Source organism: Salmo salar, chromosome ssa02 (assembly GCF_905237065.1).
Source record: "Salmo salar chromosome ssa02, Ssal_v3.1, whole genome shotgun sequence".
In the NCBI taxonomy this organism is placed as follows: Eukaryota; Metazoa; Chordata; class Actinopteri; order Salmoniformes; family Salmonidae; genus Salmo; species Salmo salar.
Window position 1 is genome coordinate 24,375,407 of NC_059443.1, and position 12,041 is coordinate 24,387,447.

General features: G+C 45.8%; 1 protein-coding gene across 2 annotated transcripts in view; it reads right to left on the reverse strand.

Moving 5' to 3' along the window:
- bcam (basal cell adhesion molecule (Lutheran blood group)) overlaps nt 1–12,041 on the reverse strand; it is a 99,025-nt gene that overhangs the window by 23,025 nt on the left and 63,959 nt on the right. For both annotated transcript variants that reach the window (XM_045713016.1, XM_045713017.1), the window contains exon 3: nt 6,459–6,678. In XM_045713016.1, the coding sequence (XP_045568972.1) occupies nt 6,459–6,678 (220 nt within the window). The remainder of the gene's footprint in view (nt 1–6,458; nt 6,679–12,041) is intronic.

Sequence of the window (12,041 nt, forward strand, 5' to 3'; positions counted from 1 at the left end):
TACCTCCCTCTATCTTTCTCTCACGTCCCGCTATCTTTCTCTCTTCACCCTCTATCTTTCTCTCTCTGCTCCCTCTATCTTTCTCTCTCTCCTCCCTCCATCTTTTTCCCTCTACCCATCTTTCTCTCTCTCACCTCCCTCTATCTTTCTCTCTCTCACCTCCCTCTATCTTTCTCTCTCTCATCTCCCTCTATCTTTCTCTCTCTCACCTCCCTCTATCTTCTCTCTCACCTCCCTCTATCTTTCTCTCACTCACCTCCCTATATCTTTCTCTCACTCACCTCTCTCTATCTTTCTCTCTTTTACCTCCCTCTATCTTTATTTATCTCGCTCTCCTCCCTCTATATCTCTCTCTCACCTCCCTCTATCTTTCTCTCTCTCACCTCCCTCTCTCTTTCTCTCACTCACCTCCCTCTATCTTTCTCTCTCTGCCCTCTATCTTTCTCTATCTTTCTCCCTCTCTGCCCCATCTATCTTTCTCTCTCTCTCACCTCCCTCCATCTTTTTCTCTCTCCCACCTCCCTCTATCTTTCTCTCACTCACTCACCTCCCTCTATTTGTCTCTCTCTCCTCTCTCCATCTATCTCTCATCTCCCTATGTCTTTATCTCACCTCCCTCTATCTTTCTCTCTCTCACTTCCCTCTATTTCTGTATTTTACCTCCCTCTATTTTTCTCTCACTCACCTCCCTCTATTTGTCTCTCTCTTTCCATATATCTCTCTCTCATCTCCCTATGTCTTTATCTTACCTCCCTCTATCTTTCTCTCTCACATCCCTATAACTTTCTCTCTCTCTCTCACCTCCCTCTATCTTTCTCTCTCTCTGCTCCCTCTATCTTTCTCTCTCTCTTCTCCCTCTATCTTTCTCTCTCTCCTCCCTCCATCTTTCTCCCTCTACCCATCTTTCTCTCTCACTCTAATCTCCCGAAATCTTTCTCTCACTCACCTCCCTGTTTTCTTTCTCTCTCTCTCTCGCCTCCCTCCATCTTTCTCTCTCACACCTCCCTCTGTCGTTCTCTCTCCCTCACCCCCTCTATCTTTCTCTCTTCTCCCTCTATCTTTCTCTCTCTGCTCCCTCTATCTTTCTCTCTCTTCTCCCTCTATCTTTCTCTCTCCTCCCTCTATCTTTCTCTCTCTTACCTCCCTCACATCCCTATAACTTTCTCTCTCTCACCTCCCTCTATCTTTCTCTCTCCTCCCTCTATCTTTCTCTCTCCTCCCTCTATCTTTTGCTCTCTTACCTCCCTCTATCTTTCTCTCTCCTCCCTCTATCTTTCCCTCTCTTACCTCCCTCTATCTTTCTCTCACCTCCCACTCTCTTTCTCTCTTCTCCCTCTATCTTTCTCTCTCTGCTCCCTCTATATTTCTCTCTCTTACCCCCCTCTATCTTTCTCTCACCTCCCGCTCTCTTTCTCTCTATCTTTCTTTCTTCTCCCTCTATCTTTCTCTCTTCTCCATCTATCTTTCTCTCTCTGCTCCCTCTATCTTTCTCTCTCTTACCTCCCTCTATCTTTGTCTCTGCTCCCTCTATCTTTCTCTCTCTTACCTCCCTCTATCTTTCTCTGTCTCTGCTCCCTCTATATTTCTGTCTTTTACCTCCCTCTATCTTTCTCTATCTCACTTCCCTCTATCTTTCTCTCTCACCTCCCTCTATTTTTTTCTCTCTCTGCTCCCTCCATCTTTCTCCCCCTGTACTCCCTCCATCTTCCTCTCCTCCCCATCTGTCTTTCTCTCTCTCACATCTCTCCATATTTCTCTATCTTTCTCAAATCAAATCAAATTTTATTGGTCACATACACATGGTTAGCAAATGTTAATGCAAGTGTAGCGAAATGCTTCTGCTTCTAGTTCCGACCATGCAGTAATATCCAACGAGTAATCTAACCTAACAATTTCACAACAATTACCTTATACACACAAGTGTAAAGGAATGAATAATAATATGTACATAAAAATATATATGGATGAGTGATGGCCGAACGGCATAGGCAAGATGCAGTAGATGGTATAGAGTACAGTATATACATATGAGATGAGTAATTTAGGGTATGTAAACATTATATAAAGTGGCATAGTTTAAAGTGACTAGTGATACATTTATTACATCCAATTTTTAATTATTAAAGTGGCTAGAGATTGAGTCAGTATGTTGGCAGCAGCCACTCAATGTTAGTGATGGCTGTTTAACAGTCTGATGGCCTTGAGATAGAAACTGTTTTTCAGTCTCTCAGTCCCAGCTTTGATGCCCCTGTACTGACACCGCCTTCTGGATTTTAGCGGGGTGAACAGGCAGTGGCTCGGGTGGTTGCTGTCCTTGATGATCTTTTTGGCCTTCCTGTGACATCGGGTGGTGTAGGTGTCCTGGAGGACAGGTAGTTTGCCCCTGGTGATGCATTTTGCAGACCTCTCTACCCTCTGGAGAGCCTTCCGGTTATGGGCGGAGCAGCTGCCGTACCAGGCGGTGATACAGCCCGACAGGATGCTCTCGATTGTGCATCTGTAAAAGTTTGTGAGTGTTTTTGGTGACAAGCTGAATTTCTTCAGCCTCCTGAGGTTGAAGAGGCGCTGCTGCACCTTCTTCACCACGCTGTCTGTGTGGGTGGACCATTTCAGTTTGTCCGTGATGTGTACGCCGAGGAACTTAAAACTCTCCACCCTCTCCACTACTGTCCCGTTGATGTGGATAGGGGGGTGCTCCCTCTGCTGTTTCCTGAAGTCCACGATCATCTCCTTTGTTTTGTTGACGTTGAGTGTGAGGTTATTTTCCTGACACCACACTCCGAGGGCCCTCACCTCCTCCCTGTAGGCCGTCTCGTCGTTGTTGGTAATCAAGCCTACCACTGTAGTGTCGTCTGCAAACTTGATGATTGAGTTGAAGGCGTGCATGGCCACGCAGTCATGGGTAAACAGGGAGTACAGGAGAGGGCTGAGAACGCAGCCTTGTGGGGCCCCAGTGTTGAGGATCAGCGGGGTGAAGATGTTGTTTCCTACCCTCACCACCTGGGGGCGGCCCGTCAGGAAGTCCAGGACCCAGTTGTAGGGCGGGGTCGAGACCCAGGGTCTCGAGCTTAATGACGAGTTTGGAGGGTACAATGGTGTTAAATGCTGAGCTGTAGTCGATGAACAGCATTCTTAGATAGGTATTCCTCTTGTCCAGATGGGCTAGGGCAGTGTGCAGTGTGATTGCGATTGCGTCGTCTGTGGACCTATTGGGGCGGTAAGCAAATTGGAGTGGGTCTAGGGTGTCAGGTAGGGTGGAGGTGATATGATCCTTGACTAGTCTCTCAAAGCCCTTCATGATGACGGAGGTGAGTGCTACGGGGCGATAGTCATTTCGCTCAGTTACCTTAGATTTCTTGGGAACTGGAACAGTGGTGGCCCTCTTGAAGCATGTGGGAACAGCAGACTGGGATAAGGATTGATTGAATATGTTCGTAACCACTCCAGCCAGCTGGTCTGTGCATGCTCTGAGGATGCGGCTAGGGATGCCGTCTGGGCCAGCAGCCTTGCGAGGTTTAAGACGTTTAAATGCTTTACTCACGTTGGCTGCGGTGAAGGAGAGCCAGCAGGTTTTGGTAGCGGGTCGTGTCGGTGGCACTGTATTGTCCTCAAAGCGAGCAAAGAAGCTGTTTAGTTTGTCTGGGAGCAAGACATCGGGGTCTGTGACGGGGCTGGTTTTCTTTTTGTAGTCCGTGATTGACTGTAGACCCTGCCACATACCTCTCGTGTCTGAGCCGTTGAATTGTGACTCTACTTTGTCTCTATACTGACGCTTAGCTTGTTTGATTGCCTTGTGGAGGGAATAGCTACACTGTTTGTATTCGGTCATGTTTCCGGTCGCCTTGCCCTGATTAAAAGCAGTGGTTTGCGCTTTCTATCTCTCACCACCCTCTATCTTTCTTTCTCTCCTGCCAACACCTTTCTCTCTCACACTTCCCTCTATCTCCCTCGCTCCATCATCTCCCTCTATCTCACATCTCCCTCTATCTCTCTCTCTCCTCCCTCTATCGTTCTTTCTCTCTTTCCTCCCTCCATCTTTCTCTCTCTCACCTCCCTAACTCTTCCTAATTCCTCTCCCTTCACTCCTCTTTCTATATTACTCTCTCTCCTCTGCTTTGCTCCTCATTGTTCTCCAGGTGTCTGTTTGCTGACTAGAACTGGCAGAAATGTAACACATTGTTTAACATGGGTGTCAGTTTCCACATGGAAATGAAAGAAAGCAAGTTGGACATCATAGAGAGGGAAGTAGCATGCATGGATGCACGCACGCACGCACACACACACCCACCCCCACACACACACGTGCACGCACACACATACACACACACACACACACACCCACCCACCACACACACACACACACACACACACACACACCCACACGTGCACGCACACCCACACACGTGCACACACATGCACACACACACAGCTGAGGGAAATGGAGGCAGGATATATGGTGTCAGTAGTGTATCACTGTTTCCCTTTCTGCTCAGACCATTATACATGCTGCTGTAGTGTAAACCTCCCTAGGGAAGCCCATTGCTTCAGAACACTCAGGCTATCCCTCAGCCCTTATAGGGAGTCATTAAAAACTGCTCCTATTCAGTTGGGAGAGGAAGGCAGACAAAGAGGAGATACAGTACTTTAGGGAACAGTCCTGAGTGGCCTGTTAAAGTCTATAGTCAGGTATTTGACTTGTCTTAATTAATTGTATCAGTGCTCCATTAAGGTACTCTTTATAATCCAGGCTGTATCACATCTGGCCGTGATTGGGTGTCCCATAGGGCGGCGCACAATTGGCCCAGCGTCGTCCAGGTTTGGCCGGGGTAGGCCGTCATTGAAGTGTCACTCAATTCTTACATTTACATTACATTTAAGTCATTTAGCAGACGCTCTTATCCAGAGCGACTTACAAATTGGTGCATTCACCTTATGATATCCAGTGGAACAACCACTTTACAATAGTGCATTTAAATCTTTTAGGGGGGGGGGGGTTAGAAGGATTACTTTATCCTATTCCTTAAAGAGGAGGGGTTTCAGGTGTCTCCGGAAGGTGGTGATTGACTCCGCTGTCCTGGCGTCGTGAGGGAGCTTGTTCCACCATTGGGGTGCCAGAGCAGCGAACAGTTTTGACTGGGCTGAGCGGGAACTGTGCTTCCTCAGAGGTAGGGGGGCCAGCAGGCCAGAGGTGGATGAGCGCAGTGCCCTCGTTTGGGTGTAGGGACTGATCAGAGCCTGAAGGTACGGAGGTGCCGTTCCCCTCACGGCTCCGTAGGCAAGCACCATGGTCTTGTAGCGGATGCGAGCTTTAACTGGAAGCCAGTGGAGAGAGCGGAGGAGCGGGGTGACGTGAGGGCAACACCATTCACCCTCTACCCTCATTGGCCCAACCCAAAAGAATGATATTTATTGATATTGGGCCAACTCCAAACATTTTATTTCCTGGTGTATTTTAACACTAGGAATAGGATTGCTAATGTGTTGGGGTTGCAGAGGGTGACAAGGACACAACGACCTGGTCTGGGGTCAGCTCTCATCGCCATGGCGATAATTCAGGAGAATTCTGGACGGCCATTAAGATGACATCTATTAGACATGACAGATGCAATTGAACTATTAATAAATTGTGTCAAGTGTGATGTTCATAGGACTAATTGACCTCCGGGCAGCTTATTAGAGATAGTTTTCTCTCAAAGAAAAAAATTAATAATAATTATCTAGATTTCTTACAAAGATGAAATGTTAAGGTGCAAGAAAGAGTTTTACTTTCACGCCCATTTATTATCTGAATCATTCTATGTTGTTCTACTCAGTATTGAGTTAATGTATAATGTTCATTATTGACAACACTCTGCAATGCAAAATTATATTGTTCATTCACTAAGTTTATATGTTAAGCGTTGATTTAGACACTCACACTCACACATACACACAACACACACACTTTCATCCAGCACACACAACACACACACTCTCATCCAGCACACACAACACACACACTCTCATCTAGCAAACACAACACACACACTCTCATCCAGCACACAACACACACACACTCTCATCTAGCAAACACAACACACACACACTCATCCAGCACACACAACACACACACTCTCATCTAGCACACACAACACACACACTCTCATCTAGCACACAACACACACACTCTCATCCAGCACACACAATACACACACTCTCATCTAGCACACACAACACACACACTCTCATCTAGCACACACAACACACACACTCTCATCTAGCACACAACACACACACTCTCATCTAGCACACACAACACACACACTCTCATCCTGACAGTCAAAATCCAGACGGCATCCCATACAGCGAAGACCGCATTGTCACTAAAGATCACAATAGGGTCACTCTAAAAGGTCACAGTAGGGTCACTCTAAAGGTCACAGTAGGGTCACTCTAAAGGTCAGCGGTCAGTAACTCACAGAAGACTTTGAGCTGTGTGATGGCCTCTCCGACCCCGGCAGGGCCAGCAGTGACCTGGCAGTAGAAGGGCAGCTGGTCCTCCACCGCCACGGGGGAGATGGTCAGAGAGAAGTCCCTTCCCATGGTCACTCTATCAGACAGACGTGTCCCCTCATCACTCTTCCCCTCGCCGCCCAACACGGAGCGGAACGCAACACGCTTCCTAGTGCCACCCTCCTCCTGGTGAGGGGAAGAGGAGAGAGGGGGATAGGAAGGAGAGGGAAAGAGAGAGGGGAGGGAGAGAGAAGAGGGAGATTAGAGAGAGTAAAGAAAATAAATTAGATGAAAAACAATCAGGGTGGCGAGAGGGGAAGAGGAGAGAGGGGGAGAGGGGAAGGGGAGAGAGGGGAAGGGGAGAGAGGGGAAGAGGAGAGAGGGGAAGAGGAGAGAGGAGAAGGGGAGAGAGGGGAAGAGGAGAGAGGGGAAGAGGAGAGAGGGGAAGAGGAGAGAGGGGAAGGGGTAGATGGCCAGAGAGGAATTTGTTTTTCACAAGTTCAAAAAACAACACAGACACTTCACAGAGATATGTAGAGTGCCTTAGGAAAGTATTCAGACCCCTTGACTTTTTCCGCATTTTGTTACATTATAACCTTATTCTAAAATGGATTTAATCTTTTTTCCCCTTATCAATCTACACACAATACCCCATAATGAAAAAGCTTTCTCCCATTCTTCTCTGCAGATGTCACGACCGTCGTATGCATAATTGGACCAAGGCGCAGCGTGAGTAGAGTTCCACATTTTAGTGATAGTGAAACTTCCAAAACAACAAAGATATAACGATCGTGAAATACGTAGCGCACATAGGCACTCATACAAAACAATATCCCACATAGCAGGTGGGAAAAAGGACACACTAAGTATGATCCCCAATTAGAGGTAACGATATTCAGCTGCCTCTAATTGGGAACCATACACACACACCAACATAGAAATGTAATACCTAGAAACCCCCCTAGTCACGCCCTGACCTAAAACACCATAGAGAACCCCGAGGGCTCTCTATGGTCAGGGCGTGACAGCAGATCCTCTTAAGCTCTGTCAGGTTGAAAGGGGAGCCTTGCTGCAGAGCTATTTTCAGGTCTCTCCAGAGATGTTTGATCGGGTTCATGTCCGGGCTCTGACTGGGCTGCTCAAGGACATTCAGAGACTTGTCCCGAAGCCACTCCTGCATTGTCTTGGCTGTGTGCGTAGGGTCATCGACCTGCTGGAAGGTGAACCTTCGCCCCAGTCTGAGGTTTTAATCAAGGATCTCTTTGTACTTTTCTCCGTTCATCTTTCCCTTGATCCTGACTAGTCTCTCAGTCCCCACAGCATGATGCTGCCACCACCACACTTCACCTACAGATATGATGCTTGGCATTCAGGCCAAAGAGTTCAATCTTGGTTTCATCAGACCAGAGAATCTTGTTTCTCATGGTCTGAGAGTCCAGTCCTTTAGCTGCCTTTTGGTAAACTCAAAGCAGAGTGGCTTCCGTCTGGCCAATCTGCCTGATTGGTGAGTGCAGCAGTGATGGTTGTTCTTCTGGAAGATTCACTCATCTCCACAGAGAAACTCTGGAGCTATGTCAGAGTGACCATCGGGTTCTTAGTCACCTTCCTGACCAAGGCGCTTCTCCCCTGATTGCTCAGCTGGGCGGCCAGCTCTAGGAAGAGTCTTGGTGGTTCCAAAATTCTTCCATTTAAGAATGATGGCCACTGTGTTCTTGGGGACCTTCAATGCTGCAGAAAGTTTTTGGTACCCTTCCCCAGGTCTGTGCCTCGACACAATCCTGTCTCGGATCTCTACGGACAATTCCTTCGACCTCATGGATTGGTTTTTGCTCTGACATGCACTGTCAACTGTGGGACCTTATATAGACAGGTGTGTGCCTTTCCAAATCATGTCCAATCAATTGAATTTAACACAGGTGGACTCCAATCAAGTTGTAGAAACATCTCAATGACAATCAATTGAAACAGAATGCACCTGAGCAAAATTTCGAGTCTCATAGCAAAGGGTCTGAATACTTAGGTAAATAAGGTATTTCTGTTTTATAGCAAATTAGCAAAAATGTCTAAAAAACTGTTTTCGCTTTGTCATTATGGGATATTGTGTGTAGATTGATGAGGGAAAAGCTTTTTCAGTGGTTCTGCCAAACACAGGGTGTCAAACGATATTAGGCCAAAGTGCACCAACTCCACATGAAAAAATACAACAAAAAAATACTGTATAAATACTATAGTATTCACTGCAGTGTTTTTGTGGTATTTACTGTAGCATTCCCTATAGTGTTTTTGCGGACAAAAGTCTGTAGTAAATTCTGTAGTATACTGTCGTATTTACAGTTAACTATAGTATAAATACTGTAGTAAAAGAAAACTGTAGTATATACACTATAGTAATTAATGTAGTGTTTTGCGGATTGTAGTATACTGTAGTATATGCTGTAGTGTTTTCACGAACATTACTGTGGTGTTTACTATAGTGCTTTTGTTTTATTATCTTTGACATACAGTGGTTCCTCCTTTAAAAGTTGCGAGCTTGCATCGCGGGACTTAGAGGTACCCAGCGTCATGGCTTCATTGCTCCAGACCACCACAAGGGAGAGCACTCATTATGCATTTGGGTCCCAAGGTTTTTATATGACCAATCATATCGAGTGGTTCCAATGCAAATTTGATGTGGGCCACCTGTCCCTGGTGACTTCAGCAAAGATGGCTGACAAAACATTATGGGGAAGCAAATGTATGTAGTTATAACGTCATAATGAGTCAAGCAAAACATTTACAATTGAGAGGAATATGTTAGTTAATGTAGAGACAATTGATTGTGCATATTTTTTTGTCATAAAGTTAATTTACGAAAATCGCTATTTAGCAAGTTTTTTTCAGCCATATTCAATACCAGGTGTATCAAACTCATTCATTATAGCAAGCAGGGAGCAGGATTCAAACTCTAAACATTCTAGCCCGAAGTCCAGCATGCTATCGACTGTGTCCAAATGTATTAATTGGGGTAGGAGTCGATTGTGGCTAAAAACACTTTATCAATTGGAATATTTAACGTGGAAAGGGAAGAAAGTATTATTATTCTTTTTTCACAAGCATAGCAGGATGGGCTATTAGCTGAACAACAGACTATCCAACCTTTATGAAAGAATTGTATAATTGCCAAGCTAGGTGTGGAACCCCCCCTCCTCCTCAACTTGAGCTAGGTGTGAAACCCCCCCTCCTCCCCAACTTGAGCTAGGTGTGGAACCCCCCCTCCCCTCCTCAACTTGAGCTAGGTGTGGAACCCCCCCTTCCCTCCTCAACTTGAGCTAGGTGTGGAACCCCCCCTCCCCTCCTCAACTTGAGCTAGGTGTGGAACCCCCCCTCCCCTCCTCAACTTGAGCTAGGTGTGGAACCCCCCTTCCCTCCTCAACTTGAGCTAGGTGTGGAACCCCCCTTCCCTCCTCAACTTGAGCTAGGTGTGGAACCCCCCTCCCCTCCTCAACTTGAGCTAGGTGTGGAACCCCCCCCTCCCCTCCTCAACTTGAGCTAGGTGTGAAACCCCCCCTCCTCCCAACTTGCAACAAATCATTTTCAGGACTATCTAGAAAAAGCAGCGGAGATGCGCAATAGGTTTCTAAGAAGAGGCTATTCTCCACAATGTGTGGATGAAGCTCTTAATTTGGCATTGGGGAAAACACGAGATGAACTGCTACAAAAAAGACCCACTAGAGCTAAAGAACACTCTGTAATGTTCACGACGACGTATACTTTGAACTCGCGAAAAGTGGGAGATGCGGTCAAGAAACACTGGCATGTTTTATTTACGCGATAAATTGGTCCATGCCAACTGCCAGCCACAAAAGAAAATCAGCCAGAATGTTTTGGGATTTTCACCCTCCAGACATTATTTCCTAAAGGACTTAATGTTGAAATGCCTATGTATGTTATGTTGTAAATTTGAACATGAATTATTCCCCTATTTCAGATTACTCGGACGTTTTTCTTACACTGTACCCAATGATTTATGAAAACTTGCTTGGTAGGTCGATGTCCTCATTGTGGTTTTACAGACGTGTTTAATACGTTTTATGTACACACCTTATTTGAAAATTTATGAAATGCATATTGTTATATTTGGTAGCACTTATTTGTTTTTCCTTCGCCTCCAACCCCTTTCCATGCGTGGAACGGATGTGGGTAGGGCTAGGTCTACATAAGGGTGCTAATTTAAAAAACTCACAAAAGCTCTGATGAAGGCCGTGAGGCTGATACATAAAGCTTATTAAAGATCAGTGATAGGATCAGAACAGTGTGCGCGTTCCTTCTCCTTTTTCCTCATCTTATCCGGCTGTTGCCATGCACCTGCAAAAAAGATAGCTCAGATGTGCGAGTGCCTTTTTGAATTTTGACTTTACAAACAACAAGAGGGCTTAATTGGAGTATATTTCTTCGGAGCCTAGACCTATATAAAATAACTTAACTGGCTGAGGTAGGCTATGAGGCTGAACAGCCTAATTGAAATAGGATTTTTTTTACTAGGCCCACTTACAATTGCAACTGGTCAAAAATGTATCATCCCACATACAGTTGAAGTCGGAAGATTACATATACTTAGGTTGGAGTCATTAAAACTTGTTTTGTGGGGGGAAAATGTATTTGATCCCCTGCTGATTTTGTACGTTTGCCCACTTACAAAGAAATGATCAGTCTATAATTTTAATGGTAGGTTTATTTGAACAGTGAGAGACAGAATAACAACAAAAGAATCCAGAAAAAAGCATGTGAAAAATGTTATAAAATGATTTGCATTTTAATGAGGGAAATAAGTATTTGACCCCTCTGCAAAACATGACTTAGTACTTGGTGGCAAAACCCTTGTTGGCAATCACAGAGGTCAGACGTTTCTTGTAGTTGGCCACCAGGTTTGCACACATCTCAGGAGGGATTTTGTCCCACTCCTCTTTGCAGATCTTCTCCAAGTCATTAAGGTTTCGAGGCTGACGTTTGGCAACTCGAACCTTCAGCTCCCTCCACAGATTTTCTATGGGATTAAGGTCTGGAGACTGTCTAGGCCACTCCAGGACCTTAATGTGCTTCTTCTTGAGCCACTCCTTTGTTGCCTTGGCCGTGTGTTTTGGGTCATTGTCATGCTGGAATACCCATCCACGACCCATTTTCAATGCCCTGGCTGAGGGAAGGAGGTTCTCACCCAAGATTTGACGGTACATGGCCCCGTCCATCGTCCCTTTGATGCTGTGAAGTTGTCCTGTCCCCTTAGCAGAAAAACACCCCCAAAGCATAATGTTTCCACCTCCATGTTTGACGGTGGAGATGGTGTTCTTGGGGTCATAGGCAGCATTCCTCCTCCTCCAAACACGGCGAGTTGAGTTGATGCCAAAGAGCTCAATTTTGGTCTCATCTGACCACAACATTTTCACCAGTTGTCCTCTGAATCATTCAGATGTTCATTGGCAAACTTCAGACGGGCATGTATATGTATTCTTGAGCAGTGGGACCTTGCAGGCGCTGCAGGATTTCAGTCCTTCACGGCGTAGTGTGTTACCAAT